We start from the raw sequence: 21,097 nt of genomic DNA, 5'->3' as shown, positions 1-21,097 counted from the left end.
TGCCACAACATGGAGGAATCTGATTTCATGACAGGCTTTTAGTTAGAACAGAGAAATTACCAAGAGCTGATGAAATAGTAAGCACTAATTTCTTTTAAATTGTTAATTTCCTTTGGAGTTTTTATTCCTGTGGTGTCTTTTTCCTTAAAAACCTACTCCAAAAAAGCCTGCTTTCCTCATTCATCATTTTAAGTGAATTTCATGTATTCTCCTTGTCTTCTTGTATTTCTGAACAGGAAACAGACCATATGAAATATTAGTCAGGTATAAGTTCCTGATTTAACATCTTCTAAACTAATTTTTCAAACCATGTTGAAACCTCCCTATGCACCACTGCTCTATATATTATGCTTTAAGGCCTTTTTGTTTTTTGTGATGAAACAGAATCAAACAACATTATGCTCTGGAGCTGTGGGGATTTTTTAATTTACTGGTGTTTTGGTATCAGAGGAACAAGGAAGATGTTTTATCCTTATACACTGCTGAGTATACAAAACTTTTTGAATCAGTTCTTGCTAGGTGAAGTAATAAAACTGGTACCTTATTCACAATCTGAAATGTAAAGAATTGTTCTCCTTTAGTTTAGATGTTGACTTTAAAAGGATCTGTATAAATGGAAATGTCATTTTAAATTACTGGAAACTACCTTGAGTAATCTAGCTTGGAAGAGTCATATCCCTGTCTACTTATGTATGATCAGTTAATAAACAAAAATACCAGAAGAAGTGTCATAAATACAGCCCATGGATTTGCAGAAACACTGCAAACACTACAGCTCTCCAAATGACTTCCTCATGAGAAATAAATGATAGTTACTTCTCCTGGCACAAATACACCGTTCGTTTCAAACAAGTTTTTAAATTTTATCTGCTCAAACTAGGTAAAATTTTATCTTCAGTTCTAGTCCAATGTGATATATAGGTAGATATTATAATTTGAAAGGCAAAATGTATGCTGAAATCACCACCTATTCTTGAATCTATAGACAATTGCTATGGATTAGGTAAAAAGTACTTTAAGATAACACAAAATTATTTAGAAAAGCTGAGACCATTTTATCTGTTGTCATAAAACCCTAGTGATTGAGCTGGACATACTAAAACAGTCAAACCCAGAGTTTTGAGTGCAACTATTTACCACTGATCTATTTTTTTTCCTACCACGTCTAAAATATTTTGTTTTAAAGTTTCTAGCTGCTTTCACTGCCAGTATTTATCTTGTTTCATGAACATTATATATAGTAATGGAGAAACTTTCTACCTGCAGAACTGTCATTAAAAAAAATGGCAAAAGGCAACTGGGCAAACATGAAGAGGTGAAGAGTATTTTTGGATGTTACTGTTTTTTATTACAAAAGGCTGCCTCATGGTACAGAGACTAAAAGAGGTAGTTTGGAGATGACATATAATTTAGAAACAACACAGATATTTCTATCCAGCATGGCATCCCAGCTGATGGTCAGGGGGATATGACAGACAGACAGAGGCAGCAGAGCTCAGTTTCCTCCAGTAGGAGGTTAGGACTGCTAACAGCATATTTGGGAGGGTCATGTCTTCTACAACCAGCTTCTCAGTTTTTCCAAGTTGGGGATTTATTTACTGTCTTGTTTTGGGGGTTTTGCACCATTATGTTTATTTTAAATCAAGTTTAGTTACACATTTTAGGTACAAGGAAGGAAATACTTCTTATCCTTTAGCACATGGGCTGTCACTGGGGATTGGGAACAATGAGACAGCTGAAAATAACAGGAGAAAAAGCCTGACAGAGGTAAACACAATCATGATGGAAAGCAAGGAAGAAGCAGCTGGAGGAGGAAACCAGAAAAATACAAATAGATTTTGAGATAAAAACTGTCTACATCTAAGTAGAATAGCTCCCTGAAAGAAAATAAGGAGCTGAATGGAGAAATTTATATATAAACCAGCAAAGCTGGATAAGGGAGTCTTCAGACTGGAGGTAATATAGCATGTGAGCATGTCTTCAGGTATCTGTTGCTAAAATGGTCATTGGTTTTCAGACTGTCATTGAGTTAAAGAAGATGCCACTGGTTTCCCCATCACTTCAAGCTTTATTTTGGTCTACTTGTAATAGGTGTCAATGTCTTTTTTCTGTCATAGGGCACAACGGAATTTTAAATTATTACCAGGTATTAAGATTTAGCATTTACATAACATTTTCATGCACTAACTATTTTATGGATGTTCTCTAATTAATCATCTCAGCATATACAGACTGTGTGAAAATGCAGTGCTTTGCAGATGGGAAAACTGCAGTCCATTGAATTGCTGGAAATGCAAAAATTGCTTTTATCAGTAGCACTTCTTGGTAGTCAGGCTGTTTGCTTTCTACTATTTGTATCTGAACTTTATTTGTATCTGAACTGGATCTCTTTGGATTAATTTGATGCAATAGTGATGAAAGTTGTTAATATTAAGGGTCAGCTCTGCAGTACCTCTCTTTGTTGGAGGACAAGGAATACAAAATGACAGCTATTTATATGTCAAGAGTCCCTGGGTTACTCATATGCCTATGACAAAGGCCTATTTTCCCAAAAAAATTCTGCTGCTGCTAAAGGAACTGATGACTTCATAATGGATATTTAATCACCCATGGTCTGTCTAGAAATATGTATATATTAGCGTTCGAGTGTTATTCACCACCTAGATATTTGTATTTTGTTGTTTCTTGGTTTGAGATATATGACTAAATAAGTTTATTTAAGTAAAGAAAAACTGCTGTTAAGGTTAAAAGAATCAATAAAATGCAAGTCATAGCACTCACTGGCCTCAGTGTCAGGCAAACACTTGGTTCTACCAGTTTTTGTCATAATTCCTTCCTCATACTTGCCAGCCTCTTTTATTAATGTAGATGAGCTAACAGAGTTCAAAAAAGTGCAAAAATATTTAAAACATATTTTTGCTAAACAGGAAAAAAAAGATAAACTTGTGAACTATTGGCATGCAGAGTCAGGAAAGTAGAAATTAGTGGCAAAACCTTTGTCAATGTTCACTCTTAGGTTGCATATAATTTCAGAAATTTCACTGCAGGTTCTAATGTGTTTTATAATTTGAATTTGAGTATGGGCTAAATTAATGTATATATAACTATTTTATCTAGAAAAGTTGTTTTTCAGGAACTTTACAGTAACGTTTAGTTTTTCTCCCAGGAATGTGGTAACAATACTGGATAAATCTAAATTCAACATTTGTGTTTTCCAATGGACTTGCAAACCACTCTATCATTATAGTCACTATATCACTACATAGTCACTGTAACACTATATCATAATCAAAATATTCTGAGATTCCAGACATTATGTCAAGAAAATGTTATTGCATGTATTGACAAAACACAATATTTTATATGTTTTTAATATAATATTCTTCAGCCAAATAATAATTTTAAAAATTTTAATTTAATTCACAACAAAGGTTAATAATGCTTTATCATATAAAACTATTTATTTGGTTTTTTTAAAGACAGGAATATCAAGTCTTTTTTCATTGCATGTATTCAAACATCCCATTTTCTCAACATTATCCACAAAGTTGGAACAGAGAATTTGGTTTCCATTTGTTGACTTTTCATGCACATGAATACACAATAGCAGTTGTTTCTAAATATTAAAGAAAAAATCCATTTGTCAGACCTGAGCAAAATATGAAGGCTTTAGGACAGTGCTACAAGGAGATGACAAGGAGACAATGAGTCAAGAACAATGAGTCAAGGTTCAAGGCTTTATAAGGAAGAAATTTCAGCATCCTACAGGTAGCTTCTGAAGCTGCCTTCTGGTAACTGAAAATGAGACTGTGCACATAACCTGCCTGGGAAAATCTGGTTATCAAAAGTAGGTTATGTCTTATTGAAAAACTATATTCTAAAAACACTTCTTATTTATTTTACAGTATGTACATTTCAACAGCCTGGCTGATTTTAGGTGAGACTGAGGTATCAATCAATCAATGAATCAGCATCCTTTTAAAGGATGTAAACAAAACTGTAAAATAAAGTGCTTGTTTGCTTCATCTGTGTGTTCTCTTTCTGTTCTTCTGCTCATCTACGTGTTCTGTATCTGCTCTTATGGACTTCATGTCTTTCAGCAGCATTGGTCTGTAGATCTCCTCCAAGCTTTCCATGTAGTGTAAATAATCACTCACTCGAAATCCATGCAGTGCTTCCTCCTGCACAGATACACATAGAAACATTTATTAGCGAAGAAAATAAAATGAACAACTCCAATTTAATTATTTCCAAACTTTTAAAGATAGCTCATTTTTTTCTGATTGTCAGAGCCTGGCTGTTTAAAATAGATTTTATTATGGTTTTTTTTTAGAAATACAGATTTGGCAATCTCTACTTCCAGACAGTTGGGGTTTTTTCTAATTACACACTTGGTATCAGAGAATTTCATTTCACTAGGATGTTGTTTACCCCATTTCTGGAGAATATTTCATTGAAGATTTTTTAAGGAAAAGAAAGCAAGATTTAAGAAGGGAAATCCAAGTACTAAAATATTCTTTTGAAAGAAGATTTCCTCACCAGCATATGGCATAAGTTTATGAGTGTGGCTTTTATATCCAGCTAGATTCTACAGAAAAACAGGAATTTTTTTTTTAAATCAATGATAAAAGGATCTTCATGAAGTGCTTAAATAAAGCCAGAATAAAATGTTCTGCACCACTAAAAGTGAATAATTCTTACTAATTCTGAAGCACAAAGTAAAAGAAAGTGCCCTCAGAAAACAAACGGATAACGTTCCTTCTCACGGCTACTATATTGGAGGGATAAGGAGGATGCCCCACAGACCACAGGATCCTCAAGAATGGTTAAGTGTAAAAAGGGTTAACTTCTTGCTGTTGTGGACTCATCATCTACTAATCAGTATTACCACTGTTGGCAGCATGTGCTGCAAAAAAACCTCTCTGCAGCCAATCTCTGTGGGCATAAGTTGTACCTCTGGTGTATTAACTATGAATCTCTGCTAAGTGGAATTCTCCTGAGAACAGCTACTCAGGCTTGGAAAACTGCACTTTGGCATCTGAACAGGAATTCAAAATAGTCTTTATATTTCTTCTCCTCTACACAGAAGCAAAGCAAAAGTAAGATTTTACCTTCCAAGTTGCTCCTCATGCACTGTGAGAAAGCTGACTATGGTGAAATATAAAATTTTTTATATATATATATATACACACACACACACATATCTGGAACTAAATACCATGTAGTGACAAGATAAGGTGGAATGGCTTCAAATTCAAAGAGGGTAGGTTTAGATTAGGTATGAGGAAGAGCTTTTTGGTGAGACACTGAAAGGAAGTTGTGGAACACTCTGGAAGTGTTCAAGGCCAGGTTCAATGGTGGAGTGGAAGATGGATTGGAACTAGAGATACTAGAGATTGGCTGAGATACTTTTCCATATTTAAGCATATGTGAGTTGGATGCAAACCAGTCAGAAAACTATTATTCTTGAGACAGACTAAGATGCTGATGTTAAAGGTTCCTTCCAACCCAAACCACTCTATAGTTTAATTTCTTTTTTAGTTTCAATTAAGACTTATCAACAGCAAGAGTACAAGTATGCTCCTTTTTTTTCCTGCAGTGGTCACTCAGTAAATTGTAGGTGTTCCAGTACTGCATTAATTTACATTCTTTTCTCATTAATTTAACAATACCATGCCAAACTATTAGTGTGTTTATACTGCATGTGGCAACGTACAAATTCTTTCTCCTATATTTTACATATTCAATCCAACAATGCCATCAAGATACAGCTTTTAAGACACTTTGTCCAGAACCAGGGAAAACAAAACAATACAGTCATTAGACTGTGTACCAAACGTTTTCAAGGTCGCTGATTGGGCTGAGATACTTTTCCATATTTAAGCATATGTGAGTTGGATGCAAACCAGTCAGAAAACTATTATTCTTGAGACAGACTAAGATGCAGATATTTAGTTCTATTAAAAATTTTGACAGGTGAAAAAAAACTAGCAAAAAAACCAAAAATGTTCCTGTGAAGAAGGGTAAGATACTGTATCAAATTATGACTGCAGCCACAGCTCTGCACTACACTTCAAAAAACCCCAAACCCAAACATAATTTATAATTGGGAAAGAATATGAAATTGTGAGGCTGGTCATATAGCAATTGGCATTTCTTCAAACTACCAGCTTGATCAGCTTCATGCCAAATCTCCACAAACTTCAGCAAGGAAAAAAAACCCACCTTTCTGGAGAGCACCTCGTTCAAAGAGATTGAGCCCACATATAGAGAACCAAAGAAAATGCTCTCCTGACTTAATGTGCCTATTTTCTTTGCTCATGAAAGAAATTGCTCAGTAAAAAATGCAGGAAAGCTATTTTCTGGAAAATACTACACACAATTTCCTCCAGGAAACAAATAAAATTAAAGTATTATTTCACTTGTTTAAAATGACTAAGTGAAATTCAGTAAGAGTTTCAGATTAAATATATAATAATATATATATTAATATATATTAAGTGTATATCCTCAGTATTCAGAACTTTGCTTCTCCTCAGCAGCTGAAAAATTAAGAAACCCTTACTTTCAGAAAAACCTGAAGATCTCGGGCTTCTGTGTGCTTCATGATGTCTTGCTGTAGGTGTCTGAACAGAGAAATACATATATATATTTGATAATCAGGACCAAGGACAATACATATGGCAATGTAGTGACAGATCTCACTCCAGTCCATGTAATTCCAGAAACACTGAGTTATCCATTGCAGACAGATCTAGATGAGAATGAAATTATATACAATTAAATCATTCTATACATTCAGTCATAATTAATCAGCTTTATCTCTTTTCTATACTACAGAACCTTTTCCCTATAACATTACCCCAGCTATGAAAATAAAAGGGATAAAGTACAAAACAAGCCAAGATTCACCATTTTTAATGTGAAGCCTCTGAATAGATTCCTAGTGAGTTAGACTAAACATTACAGCCTGTATCCGTGCATCTCACTTGTATGAGTATATTCCAGCATCTCCTCAGCTTGAGACTCAAAGTCCAATGAAAGCAAAAGTGATTTTTTTTCAAGATTTTGTTTTAAATGTGGCCTAAAGAGTAATGACAGTGATGAAGACATGTTCAATGTGGGTTTTCCTTTCAATTAAAGTAGTTCTCTGCATTATGAATGAATGTTAGGTCCTTCCCAAAACACGTTTTCATTTAATGAAGTCAGTATGAACACAGTGACTCCTTTGCCCTGATCTAAATTACAATATATTAAGAGGTATAATGCACATTTCATTTGGTTCTAGACCACAAATCTTCTGCTAATCATTCCTTAAATTGTTTAAAAATATGCAGCAGAATTACCATGATTCTAATTAGATGACAACCATAGTCTGGCATTAAATATGTTTTGAGGTATTTATGGAGGCACACAATCACTTAAATATATCAGAACTGTTTCCACAGTTCAGTTTGTTTTTAATGCTGCACTAGAACTGCAAAATCACAGAGAAGATACAGTGGAACCCACAAGTGGCATTTCAGTAACTCATTAAATTAATGAAAAAAAAATCATTATTAGGAGTTTAGAACAGTACCTAGTCTATTATTGAATGTACACAAATGAAAAAAGAAAATAGTGCAAATTGCACAAGAATAGCTGAAGGAGTGACTGTCCCCATGTATTTTCTTCATCCTAAAACAGGAACCTTATTACAAGCACCTTATTCCTATGCTGAAATAAATTCCTTCATCTGCTACTCTCCTCTCCTCAAAAACCAAACCCCAAGCTGACTACTTTAAGCAATGTTTGTTCCACACTGGCATCTGCCCCCATTAAAGAGTCTTTTCAGCTGCAAATCTCGCAGCAAAAAGGAATTTTGAAGCCATAAAAAGAAAAATATTTTTCTTGCCTCGGCACAGCAATACACTCTCTCTCTCTGGCAAGTGTCCTTTGCACAGACAATCTAACTCACTGCATGGAGCTCTTTATTCTTCATCATGACTGCAATCTTAACAAACAATGCTTTATCCATAGCTTTCCATACTATCAAACAATTTTTGTAAGTAGGAAAAATGAAAGGTGGTGTTGTAGATAATTATTCTTCTGTTGTAACACCTCTTTATTATGAAAGAATAGTATGTTACCTGATTTTAATAGTTATAGTAGCTCATATAAAATAAATTTTTCTCTAATATCACAGGAACTGCTTCCTAATATATAACTACTGCAAATTACCTATTTCTCTCCTATGGAAAATTCAGATAATTATTCCAGGGAATAAGGTATTTTGTTTAAATGCTAAATCTGAGGATTTAGTATATATTAATCAATTTTTCTGCATGAACATGTAATAGAAGGTCATCAGCTCCCATACACTGGTATTATTCTATGAGTCAGTCACTTTCTATTTTCACATGCTCAGATAAGTCTATGTGTTCTTATCTCTTCCCCTCAGTTTTATGACCACCACACAAGTGCCATTTAGAAAAAATGGTCAGTAGGTCCTCAGTGTTCTTGATTTTGTAGATTTAAGTCAATAGGTTGATGATCATTTAATACACTTTGATCAGTTACCTGGGATGGAGTGAAACCAGACATGTGGAAGGCTGAACAAACAATGGGTAACTCAGCTTTCAGCAACATTTCAACGTGGTGAGCACTGCAAAAGTAGACTGGATGGATACCATATTCCACTGTTGTAACAGGCAGGTGCATCTGGTTAACAACAACAACATCATCAACGAAATTGAGGAACAGGATTACAAACTACAGAAATTGTTTTTTAATGCCTTGCTGAGAACAATATATAAAAATATACCCTTTTATATGTAAGAGAAGTAATTCTGATTATTTGAGAGACAGGAAACAGGATAAACAGAATAGGTTGTACTTCCATCAAGAAAAATATGTAGGTAACTAAAGTGTTAATAAATATATCCTGATTGTTACTGTGCATTAGTAGTGTAGTTCCTTATTGTATATAGGCTTTAATTGTCAAAACAGGGATGGAGAAACTGTTGTTATATTTTAAACAGGAAAACAGAAGAAAAAAAAAAGAGATTGATTTCTGCTTAGCATTCTTCCTCCATTTAGTGGTGAAGTAGAACTTCATGATATTTGAAGTTGGTTTTTGTGTGCACATATCTTTGCAGTATGTGTGGAGGGTGTGAGTGAAATTCTATTATGTGCAGCAAAAGGAGCAGAGGTTTTATCACTATGGAAGGCTCTGGATATCAATGCTCAGTTCCAGTTAATGAATCCTTGGCACCAGTGGTTTTTCAAAGTGGAGCAAATTTCAGCCCAGATTTCATTATGAGGATGCTGGAACATCGTCAGGCCAGACTCAGTGCTGAATGAACTGATACCATCATTCCTTCTGGTGACAAGACAGATCACTTGGTATTGCTGCAGAAGCCTCCATGCAGAAGAAGCACAGAATCTCATCTGTGCTTCTTGTACCTCAGAGTTCTCTAGTAGAGACTACAGTTTAGAGTTTATGTTCAAAACACAACATGACAATGTACAAAATGTTTTATTTTAAATACCTGGGAACTCCCATAATGCAAGTTAGAAATTATGCTTCCTGTATTACAACCTCAATCCAGATACTGACAATTTAAAATTGTCAATCATACAGTATTTGTAAAGTAATAATTTTTAAAATTTACCAAATATACTCAAATGTATTAAGTAAATTTCAAAACTGTCACTAAAAAACCCTAAAAAAATCAGATCAACGGACTTGCCCTCTTACTGGAATCTGATAATTTAAAAAAAAGGTCATTCAGCAGTATCACAGTCTTCACACAGAATTTAGTGCCACTAACAAAGTTTGTTTTACTGCCAGCTTTAAAATTCTTAAAATTAACAATGTCTTCAGTCCACCTGCTACTTCTCTCCTTTTAAACAAAAATTTGAGCAAATATCAGATCTAAATTTTTCCATTAATTTTTCATAGTCATGTGTTCATCTAGGGGGTCTTAAGGATAATATAATGCATTAGAAAAGTAAGAAAACAAAAAAAAAATGCCAAGAAAAAACGAAACTAAGGACATGAATAAATTCTCATTTGTAAACTTCCAAAAGAGCCTTTCAGAAGAACCAGGTTGTAAATTCTTACAGATAAATGCAGTCTTGGTAGCCAGAGAAATGCTGAAACAAGAAGACATGAAAATTGCTGAAGAAATGTCAGTGTCCGCTCCTTGTCCCCTGACATTATGAGGAAGATGGAAGATGCAAACCAGTCATAACCAGCATAGTGCTCCTGCAAGCAGCCTGAACAGGAAGGTTAAGGAACATGGGCAGAGATCTCCTCCTCACTCTCCTGCAGCAGCCAGAGCTCTCCTCCTTCTGAGGTGCACACACACAGAGCCAGGAGCTGGATTGTTAAACATGGCCAAGGGCAACAGAGCTACACAGAAGGCAGCACCAAGGCACAGTTATCTCTCAAACTACATTAAAAGAAGCAATTTAAGCTGTTTTCCCCATATACTACATTATTTTTAGTTCATACGTAGTCAAGCTAAATCAGTAAAAGTAAACAAAAAGCAAGTAAATGCAAAAAAATCTGCACCAAAATGAGTGTGCTTATAAAGCGGAAGAAAGGAGAATAGTGGAGGAATAAAACAGGACTTAAAATTAATGGGGGAAAAAAAAGAAAAACCTTAAAAATGAGATCCAGCACATTCTGAGTAATACCCCTGAAGTATAATTTAATAGTGGTATGCAAATCTAACAGAGAATAATATAGCAAAGCTGGTTGAAAAACTATTATCTGTTTCAATTTTATTTTTTTTTACAGGAAGTTCCACAGTAGATCCAAAATAACCACTCCTGTTGATCTGACTACATCTACTTATCACACCACTACATGGGCAGTATCATTAACAGTGTTGGTACTGTGGGAGTACCACAAGTGCTCACTAATGTTCAAAGGTGCATTGTTGCAGTCTCTATCACGTTCAAAGACATGATCCTCCTCCAAAGCAGCTGATGACAAAAGTGAATGAGAAACATTCTAAAGTATGGGAACAAAAGGGTGAACATTTTCTTAAGTGCATTGGAAATGCATTTAATTTAATAAACTTTCAAAGTAAAAGTGCTCTTTTAATATTTTTTCTTTAATATAATATAACACACCTACACCTCTACTAAATGTAAAAACCAGGAGTTCAAATTCCACTAAAATTTTTAGACAACATAACTTATACTATCAGGAAAAGGATACAAAGTGAAGATACCACAGTTCTTTGCTGTTGTTTCAGAAACTCCTCACAATTCTTTAACACAAAACACAGCCCATTTTCAGCATCTTCTTTTAGCAAGTTTAAGTATTTTCCATATCTATTTCAAAAAGTTTTAAAAAAAACCCTCTTTAAATATTTTTTTAATTCCTAAAAAGGAAGAACTCATATTTAATAAACCTGTAAAAGTTAAGCTGTCATAAAGTTGTCCATCTCTAAAACTATGCTGTAGATAGACCATTAAATCAAACCTTCTGTGCTCTACCTGGTAAGGATTCAGAGCAAACATTTGCTGCTCATTGTTGCAAATCCTCACCCAAATTCAGCTTTAGAGATGGTGGTGGGGAGGAACAATTACTCTGACATGCATGACTCAGTTTCTTCACGTACAATATTTAGAATTCGATATAATTGTTGCACGTGTAATTATTATAATCAGAATTCAAACATTAATGCTAAAGATAGCAATCTGTAGAAGTACAGATATCTAAGTTTTCCTTCATCACAGCTCTGCAAATTACCAGCCAAATAAAATGTTTAAATGGCATGTAACTAAGCTTAGCTAAACAGAACCATTTAGAGAAGTAATGCAAGGAAAAAAAGACACATAATTCAGGATAATGCAATTTTATGGTAAATCTTACTAGCACGTTACAATTAGTCTTTATAAAAATAGAGGATAATAACATACATAAACTGTAAAGATGATTTAATTTTGTACTAATACCTTTTTCAATTCCAGTTAGAATTCATTTTCTTAAAGTTTATCTTAGATTTAAATGCTATAAAGCAATGAGTTGATGGATTAAGTATTATTAAAGCCATTCCATGAAAATCAAACAAATCCTAGAAATACTCTAGGGAAATATTTTAATACCATGTACCTGACTGTCATTTCAACACCAAGCTGCTGCACAGATGACAGGCTTTCTTTCTTCACATCTGCATCCATGGCTAAAACAAAATAAATTAAATAAACTATTATAAGAAATATGATTTGAACTGAATGCTAATGTAAAGCTCATTCTGTGTATGAATACCAATTCTGGAGAACTGTCTGCTATTCAAAGTTATTTTGGTAGTGTTTGGAAAGGATTCATAAAAAATCTCCATTCTTAACAAGACTTTTTTAAAAATGAAAATCACTCTCGTTATAAGGAAATCTTCATGGTAGGTATGGTTATCACTACATTTACAGCAAGCAACATCTTTTTCAGCCCCATATCTTAGCAGAATTTTATTCTTTCTGGCCTAGAAATCAGACAAGGTAGCATATTCAGATCCACTTTTTTCCATTCCAGAGGCCTTAAAATTTCCTAGCTGTAATTCCAACTTTATTAACAAAAATTTTATTCTGATATGATCACAGAAAACTTTAAAACTGATAGATTTAATAAATCAATTAAATCCTATATTTATGTGTATTTTTTCATACAGTAATATATAACCCATTTTCTGCAGTTTTTTAAATTAGAAATCCAAGCTAGAAAAAATTAATAAATAATGATTTAAAGCTGTTGCATTTCCTCAAAATTTTAAATTCTAAATTAAATTTTAAATGGGCATTTTCCCTATCAGGTACATGATATAATGTAAGATAACTAGACCATAGATAAAAATTGCAGTCTAATAATATTATGAGCTACAAAGCTGAGAGAATAAACCTTAAATATACTTTGAAAGTGCTGCTTAGAAGCAGAAATGAATGAAACAAACAAAAACCTTAATGGACAACACCTGTTAAAAATGTACATAGATATGGCAGCAGAAGTTAAGGTATTTTCATTTAAATGATAAATGTAAAAATCTAATTAAGCAAATCACACAGTAACTTCTCATTAATTTTTTCTATATCCTCAGACAGACAGAGAAATCAAAGTGAAGGATTCCCTGGCTATTCATGTGTAGGTAAACACTCTATGTTCCTGGCACACAAACTGGGACTAAGGTATTAAAGATGAAATAGTTACAAGTTCAGGGAGGAAAAAAATTCAAAGGGAAAACAAACAAACAAACAAAACAAAAAGAAAAAAAAAAAAACACCAAAAAAACAAAAAATAAGATTCCATCCGCTCATATCAGATGAGGTAGGGCAAAATTTTTATGAAGAAAATAATACAGCAAAATACACTCAACAATGAAGCAATAAAATTCAGCAGAGGAAGTATGGCAAGAATAAAACCGCCCTCTGTTTTATAACTTTCACAGGGAACAATAATTTAAGTGTTAGGGTTGTGAGAAGTTAACCTTGTACCTTTGACAATATATTTATACATAACAAATTCCAACTGCTCTTTGAAAAAAATTCTTATTCAATAATTTGATGAGACAGAAACAGTAAATGCACATCAGAGAGGTTTTCTGCAATCCAAAGAAGAGTAGTTCAAATATCTTTTGCACAGCATACCAGCAGTGCAATCTTTGGAAGAATACACATAAGTTCACAGAGCATTTCAGTTAAAACCCCACAGAAATAACTGAAACATTCATAACTTTTCACAGATCCTGTTCCAAGTTACCTGTTTACTCAAGCTACAATTGCCATACTAAGCAAATATATTTTCAAGTTTGTGTGTGCAAGTGGGAAGGCAAGAGGCATACATTCCCCCTAGGAAATAGGGGCAATTTAAATGAGTTAGCTGTGGCTAATGACTAATGCAGTCCTGTCACCACCATGTTTAATGGCATCAGAGGGCAAGGACAGCAAAGACCTCTAAGCTCCAATGCATTCCTGCTTCCATTTTGAGGTGGATGCTCTTGTGGGTGGCAATGCAGGTACCCCAGTCCTGCAAGGGTGTAACAAAGAAAGGCTGCATCACAGCCCACTGTGTGAGCCCAGGGTGCACTCTGTAACAGTTTACAGCAAGTACTGAATGCTCATTGTGCATTAACACTAAGAGAACACAACTGACTTCAATGATTTTCATTGACTTTTCTTCTTTGTTGTAACATTTCTTAGTGGCTGGAAAGGGCTTTTTTTTTCCCCACCACACTTCCTTCTGATATTTTTCTCTGTATTGTGAAGGAAGATAAAATTAACTTGAAGTCTGGACTCAATAATAATTCTCTAGCACACAGTACCTCATCAAGGCAAAACCTCTTGCTTTCAGACACCACTGTATTTGACATAGTCACAGCTCTGTATCCTGCTAATCCAAAAATTGTGCTTCTTTGTCCTGGGTCAAAAGTTTTTATCTTCACTTTTGTTTATTGTTTAACAAACTGGGAAGACTAGGCCTAAGAACACTGTAAAGTCATTTAGAATACACAAAGAACTACTTTCCACTGATTAAAAGCTACACCTAGAAACCTTAAATGCTCCATTAAACTTAGAAAAATGCTATGAAAAACAAGTGGAATATTTAAATACTGTATATTGCCATCCATGGACAAAAAGCTTGCTTGTTATGACTGTACTATTGTGATGATGCCCATATATCTGATTTAATGCACTGAATTAATTTCATACAAAAAATTTTGGACACATATTTTTCAATACACCTGATATAACTGTCTTGAAACACAAAAGGTTTCATAACAAAAAGGCATGGAGAAGAATCAGTTTTCTAAATAAGAATGCCATTCATCGTCAAAGGCCAGAACACCTCTCTGAACTCTGAATTAATAATATGATACAACACTGGCCATTATTAAATTGAATGAACAACATATTTTGGCAGCTTCCTTTTTATTTATCTTAAACCAAAAAAATCTATGTTGAACAGATATTTCACACTTTTTTCTTTAAAAATGAAAAACACTGTAAAACAGAAGCCAAAATTAAACTGGACTTGATAGATATTGAAATTCTCTAGGAGCTGATTTACAATTTAAGAAAATTCTTAGAAAGCACCTTAATAGGCAGCACTTTTCAAAATGTTTTGTAGCATTCAGGAGCACAACAAGAGACTCCCATGAAGCATGATTTTTTAAAATTATTAAACTCAGTGTATAGCTATAAGCACTCCAGCATAAGTTAACTGCCATGCAAGTCCTGTGGCATTCTTTCTGATCAGCCTATTAATTAAGTTTACAATTTATAGGAAAGATTGCTTTCTTATTCATTTCTCCTCTGACCATTACAAAGCTTTTATGTGTTTAAGTCAGAAAATGGGCTACATCGCATTCATACTGACATGACAGGATGCCAAGTTGAAACAGCTTTACAGCACGTGTCATGTAACTTGTATGGTAGTTGGATAATATTTAATTTATTTCCCTGTTTAAAATGCTGTTACACCAAAGACACCACTGGCTTCCCTTTTGTCCTAAGTAAAAAAAATTACTAAAGCTGTCATTCACATTATTGGTTTAGCTATTTCATTCCTGGTGCCCAGGCCAAATGGTTTTATGTCCATATAAATAATCTTTGCAATATACTAATGGATGCTGAATTTTCACATCAGTGACAATAAGAAGGATTAGGTTTCTTGCTATGGATGAAAAAGACTTTTGATTCAAACAAAATATTTTAGTAAAGGTTCTGCAAACAGCTGAAAATACCATGATAGCCAGAGCCACCTGCTTAATTCCCACAAACACTTTAAAATACTTAGAAGTATATAGGTGTATTTGCTATCAGATGTCTAGTCCATGTCTTTGTCCATATAAACTGAATTTATGTAACTCGTATATTTTTTCTATGATTTATTATTTTTGTTAACAAACCAGCAGGTTTTCACTTACTCTTCAACAGGTACCTAAACACTGACCCTGCATTAGCAGATACCCAGGCAGTCAATATTAATCTTTATGCTAAGCCAGTAACTATCCTTTCTCATTCTGATGCTCTTATGAAAGTTTTATATTTTAAACATTATTTGGACAGAGCAAAATTTATGAGTTTTTCTCCATTATCTGTTCTACCATTTTGCTACTGTTTCTCCTCCTTCAACCAGGCTACTCATCTAGAACACTTGTGAAATTCTGACCTCATACTCATTGTTAGAAATGTCTATAAAATAATATTTTTTCAAAGAAAAGTATTACTTTTGTTGGATTTGAACTGGGAATGGAGACAATGTAAACAGGATCTAAGAGTGACTGCTGGAGAATGTTGATGGCATCTCAGAGATAGCCTTGTGCACAATTCTACTTTGACTATTGAGAGTATCTGTTATGTCATCAGTACTCTTGCCATAACAATACAAGATCAAAATATTAATATATAGAACTTCAACTTATGTAAATATTATCTCAAACACTCAAGCTGTTTCTGGCAACAGCTTCATTAAGAATGAACTACATTTTCTGTCCAGTTACCTAAATTGGCAATGGGTAAAATGCTTTTTGATAACAGCATCTTCAAAATGGTAGACAGTTTGAAGAAGTGAATTTATCAAATCATGCAGAAAGAATGGAAAAATTCCTTTCCTTCTTCTTTCCTTTCAGCACAATTTCAGGTTGTAATCCTGTGTTTCTCATTTGCTGCTCCTTCTGAACAGCTCTATATTGATACATTCCCCTGGTGTTTTTAAAATTTCTCAGTTTGATACCTGACCCACCGGACCCTTCAAAGATTAAGAGCTCATTAAATGACAGAAAGCTCCTACAGATTTTGTTCAGTCACAGAACTTAGGCTCATCTAGGAGAAGGAACACACCATGACATTTGAGTTTTATAGCCAAGACCTGCAATCCCGGAGGTTCTGTCCCTTTGGCAGTAAATGGCAGAGCTGTTTCAGAGACAAACTCCAGTGGAAACAGAGGATTCAACTGCAAGGTCATCTGCAAAAGCAGAGCTCCCAAAAAAACCCTGCTAATCACAAAACATTGCAGCAGTCCCAAGTGTCTGCAACACATCATGGAGACCAATTAAGAAGCACAGACACCAACACATTAGATGACTTCACATTTCTCTGATAAATGGTTGTTTAAACCTTGAGAAAACAATGACATTTTCACAAAGCATTTCTGTTACATTGAATGGGAATTTGCTAACAGAAAGAGCGAGAGGCTATTTTAGCAACTTCGCATACCTAATATATAATGCATGGTATTTACTACTACAGAAAATTTCAGTTTCTTGCCATTTTGTTACCTATTACAGCTAGACACCAATGATTTGATTTTCAATGTTTCAGGGTTTATAATGGAGAAAGAAAAATTAAAAGCAAACTAGAAATTATTAATTCTAGGAAAGGGAACAGACAGAGATCATTAACATATGCACAGATTCAATCATCTGAATAAACATCACAGCAGTATTGTTGCTGCTAGAGGAAAGAAAACTTCATTTAAGATTTGTGTTACTGTTTATAATTGAATATTGCAACTGCATAGTTTTTTATCAGATATTTTTTCCTTCTCTTTTATCTTGCAAATGGTAACAACCCAATCTAATTTAATTTTTCCATATTTGCAAATTTTATAAGACACTAAAATCCTGAGGGGCTCCATGGCAGATGGATGACTGTGTTATTCTAATTACAGCTAGCTACAGGTTTACAAGGCTGTCATTTTTTTTAGGATAATCAAATTCTAATTTCAGGAAACATGATAAATGCTGAATATCTATGTGCTATACTGAATCCACTTTCAAGAAAAATGTGACTTTTCTTCATTGAAATGAAACAACTATTAAAAACAGGCTTTCAGTTCCTCAGAACCAAATTTATTTAAAAGAATGGTGGATACATACCATTGCCAAGTTCATGTTGGCATACTTAGATGTGGAGCTAGAAAGATGTTACCTTCTAACAACTCACTAGGTTTACCTCATACAGAAAAATATCCCTACTGTAACTAGTTTTAGGATTTAGGTTAGATGGCTCTTACAGGAGTATATGAAAAACATACTGTGAAATAATACGGCATTCAATAATTCTCTTCAAAGAAATTGCAATACTTCATAAAGACTACCAGAAAACCTTGGGAAAGGTACAGAAATCTAGCCAATCATTGTTCAATCAGTGAGAAGTTTAATTTTAAACAAATAAGGCCTGAGAAATATTTGAGCATGTTTTGTTGTCCCTTTGGTACAAACATAGGAAGCATAATGCATCCTGGGTTCCCAATGTGCATTACCCTCCCTTCACAGAAAGGCCATACTGTTTATTTTATTATGAAAAAAAAACCCCAAAATGAACATAATTTTAGCTATATGACCAATCCTTAAAATCATGCCCTTTTACTGTTTCAGAGTAGAATTAGAATATGATCACAGATTCAGTTTTAGAGCCAGACTTTTGTTTCATGTCAATTAGAATGAATTTATTGGCCTAAATTAACTTACCTGGTTAACCCTTATTTCTACACCTTTCTGGAAAAGGTGCTATGAAGTTTTAATAACCATTTTCCTATAAAAGTTAAAAGAAACCTTTGATGATACACGGTGTTTGCCTGAGCAACACTCTTTCCTGGGCTGGAGAACTCTTTACAAAAGAAGTCTGTGATAATGCTGTTGCTGACAGGGAAAGAACTCAATTGGACACCACCAGTTCTCTGCCTACCTCTTACCACCCGATTACTGACTACCCTTGAGAAGACTTCTTATTCTCCCATTTCCAAGCTCTTCTTCATTAAAGAACATGGAATATCAAAAGCATTTGCAGATGAAAACTGTTTATTGGACAGCCTGTTAAATGTTGGAACCTTTATCTGATAACCAAACCAAACTTATCCAGAATTAATGTCCAGTAGTGCCTGTATAAGATCCAAAAATCCCCTCATACAGAAAATAAAAAAAAATTAGACAGAGTTGGTTTATCATTAAAAGAAAATCTTTAAGGCTCCAGAAAACCAAGAACTGAGGTTTTCACTATGTTATTTCTGTTTCTGTATCTATTCTTTTGGATTTTTAATTATATACAATATATGCAATTGTCACAGGATTTTCAAACTTGGTTTTCTTCGAAATTGACATTAAATTTTAGATAAATAATGCAGTGTTGATGCCACCTCTGTCTAATGAGTGGTTCATGGTGAAATCAATTAAATAGAAAATCTAGGTTCAACTTTCCTGAATGTACTTTAAATCCCAACTTTGACCAGAGGACTGAGAGGAGCAGATTAAAAGTAAAGTACTTGATGTCTAAGGGAATGGAGTAAGGCCTACTGCTTCTCTTTAGAGATCTTTCATATTATGTGGAAGCACTTAGCTATCATAATCAAGGAAGAGCACGATGGCTGTCTTTGCTGGGCAAGGCATCCATTCAGAGTATGCAAGTCAGATGTTTCTTTTTCCTCTAGGTAGTTTTTGCATTTTTAGCTTTTAAAGGAACAACCAAAATTATCATTTGAATCAGGAAGTCTCAGAAATATGTAATTAGCAAGCCTTGTGTGTCCATAGAATTATTTTATTGCTCATTATGCCTCATGGGAAGTTGAAAAGTAATACAGGACAAGACAAAACACTTTCAGTATCTTTTAAGAAAAAATAAAATTGTGATTGAAATAACTGTCCCATCAACAACTCTCTTCATAAAGCAAAGAGACAGATTCTGAAATGAAATTAAGGGTATCCTGTTAGCAAGCTTTTGGAAGGTAAAGGCCACTAAACATAAAGAGTGACAGCTTCTAAAATTTCTAAAGGGGTTTTATGCTTTGAAACATCAAAGGCAGGCCCCAAGTCTCCAAGGACATTATATTTGCATCCTATGGATAGGAGAGTAAAGTATCAGTATAAATAACAGACTCTCCCCAAAAGCAGACTTGATTCTCCACAGTTAGTAACAGAATAAGTACTGTAAATGGCTGAACTGCAACCTGAGAGAAGTCATGGACCAACAGTGAAGAATGAAAGTGCGTCTTCCAGCAGATATTAACATTGCTTCTAAATCTTCTAATTTTACCAGTGCTTCAAAGTATTAAAACACATTACTTTACACTCAGAATAAATCAACTTTATCATTCATCCTTTATGCTTGGCTGTAAGCACAACAACCGTACTAACACTCAGGTTACTCTGGCAACAGTAACAGTTCTTTATTACATATCCCTTAATACAATATAAAGTGTCTACCTTTGCGGGGCTTCCAAAAGGTGAGCCAGATTGCTTACACCATCTTAAATATTTATGCCACCAGCTTTGCAAATCATCTATAATAGGTGTCAACAAATACTCTGAATCACACCTTCACCTGTTCTTTATCATCTTTCCATTATTACATACGGAAATGTGAAAGCCCATCACTAATAATTATCTGTTCTGTTCACTCGAGCACATAATTTTCTTCTTCAAAGTGAGGTTATTTCCCACCAGTGAAGTAATGAACTTCTGAGCTGTTAAAGAACATTTTAAACAACCCCCAAAATGATACAGATACATTTGGAAGAAAGGCAATTTAAATACTAAGAAGTTGCATGGCAATAAATTATTAGTAGACTGACCTTTATAGCTTCCCGTGCTGAAATAACAATCTGTTTTGCTTTCAGAAAGATGTGACACAAACTTTTCAATTAATTCTGCCAAAACTGCAAGAAGTAAAAACCCATTAAAAAATTAGAGGCAGCAAACAAAATATGGAACTATGTCACCTAACTAAATGACAATATGTGGGAAAGTAAAGCTATTTAATTTCCTGCATATTTATTCATATTTTTATAGGGGAACAACTCAAAACATACATTGTGCTTTTGCATTCCTAACACCATTCCTAACTTAAATTAAATTTTAATAGCTTTACTGAGAATATATTCAGTGTAAACAGAAAGAGAATCTCATATTATCTTCATATCCTCCAAGGATTACTTCAGAATTTGTTACATGATTTCAATATGAAATGAAAATTAACTATAATTAAACTATAATGTCTTACCACATTTGTCTGTGTATGGAGACATGAAAGGAAAACAATAAAACGAACAAACCACAAAACCAACCAACCAACAAAATACCCCAAATAAACCCAACAACCCACATAGAACCAA

At 34.1% G+C, this 21,097-nt stretch overlaps 1 protein-coding gene across 3 annotated transcripts in view; it reads right to left on the bottom strand.

The window, feature by feature from the left end:
- Window positions 1–3,437: 3,437 nt before the first annotated feature.
- The window catches only part of TBC1D32 (TBC1 domain family member 32), a 75,993-nt gene continuing 58,333 nt past the window's right edge, over window positions 3,438–21,097 (bottom strand). For all 3 annotated transcript variants that reach the window (XM_039731610.1, XM_039731609.1, XM_039731611.1), the window contains 7 exons: window positions 20,558–20,641; window positions 12,113–12,182; window positions 11,213–11,328; window positions 10,106–10,260; window positions 8,560–8,700; window positions 6,566–6,754; window positions 3,438–4,181 (listed from right to left, as the gene is read on the bottom strand). In XM_039731610.1, the coding sequence (XP_039587544.1) occupies window positions 4,023–4,181; window positions 6,566–6,754; window positions 8,560–8,700; window positions 10,106–10,260; window positions 11,213–11,328; window positions 12,113–12,182; window positions 20,558–20,641 (914 nt within the window). In that variant the 3' untranslated portion in view covers window positions 3,438–4,022. The remainder of the gene's footprint in view (window positions 4,182–6,565; window positions 6,755–8,559; window positions 8,701–10,105; window positions 10,261–11,212; window positions 11,329–12,112; window positions 12,183–20,557; window positions 20,642–21,097) is intronic.

This window comes from Passer montanus, unplaced genomic scaffold, assembly GCF_014805655.1.
Source record: "Passer montanus isolate IOZ18808 unplaced genomic scaffold, ASM1480565v1 scaffold79, whole genome shotgun sequence".
Classification (NCBI taxonomy): Eukaryota; Metazoa; Chordata; class Aves; order Passeriformes; family Passeridae; genus Passer; species Passer montanus.
Note: the sequence above shows the minus strand (reverse complement) of the source record. Positions and strands in the feature narration are given on the sequence as shown.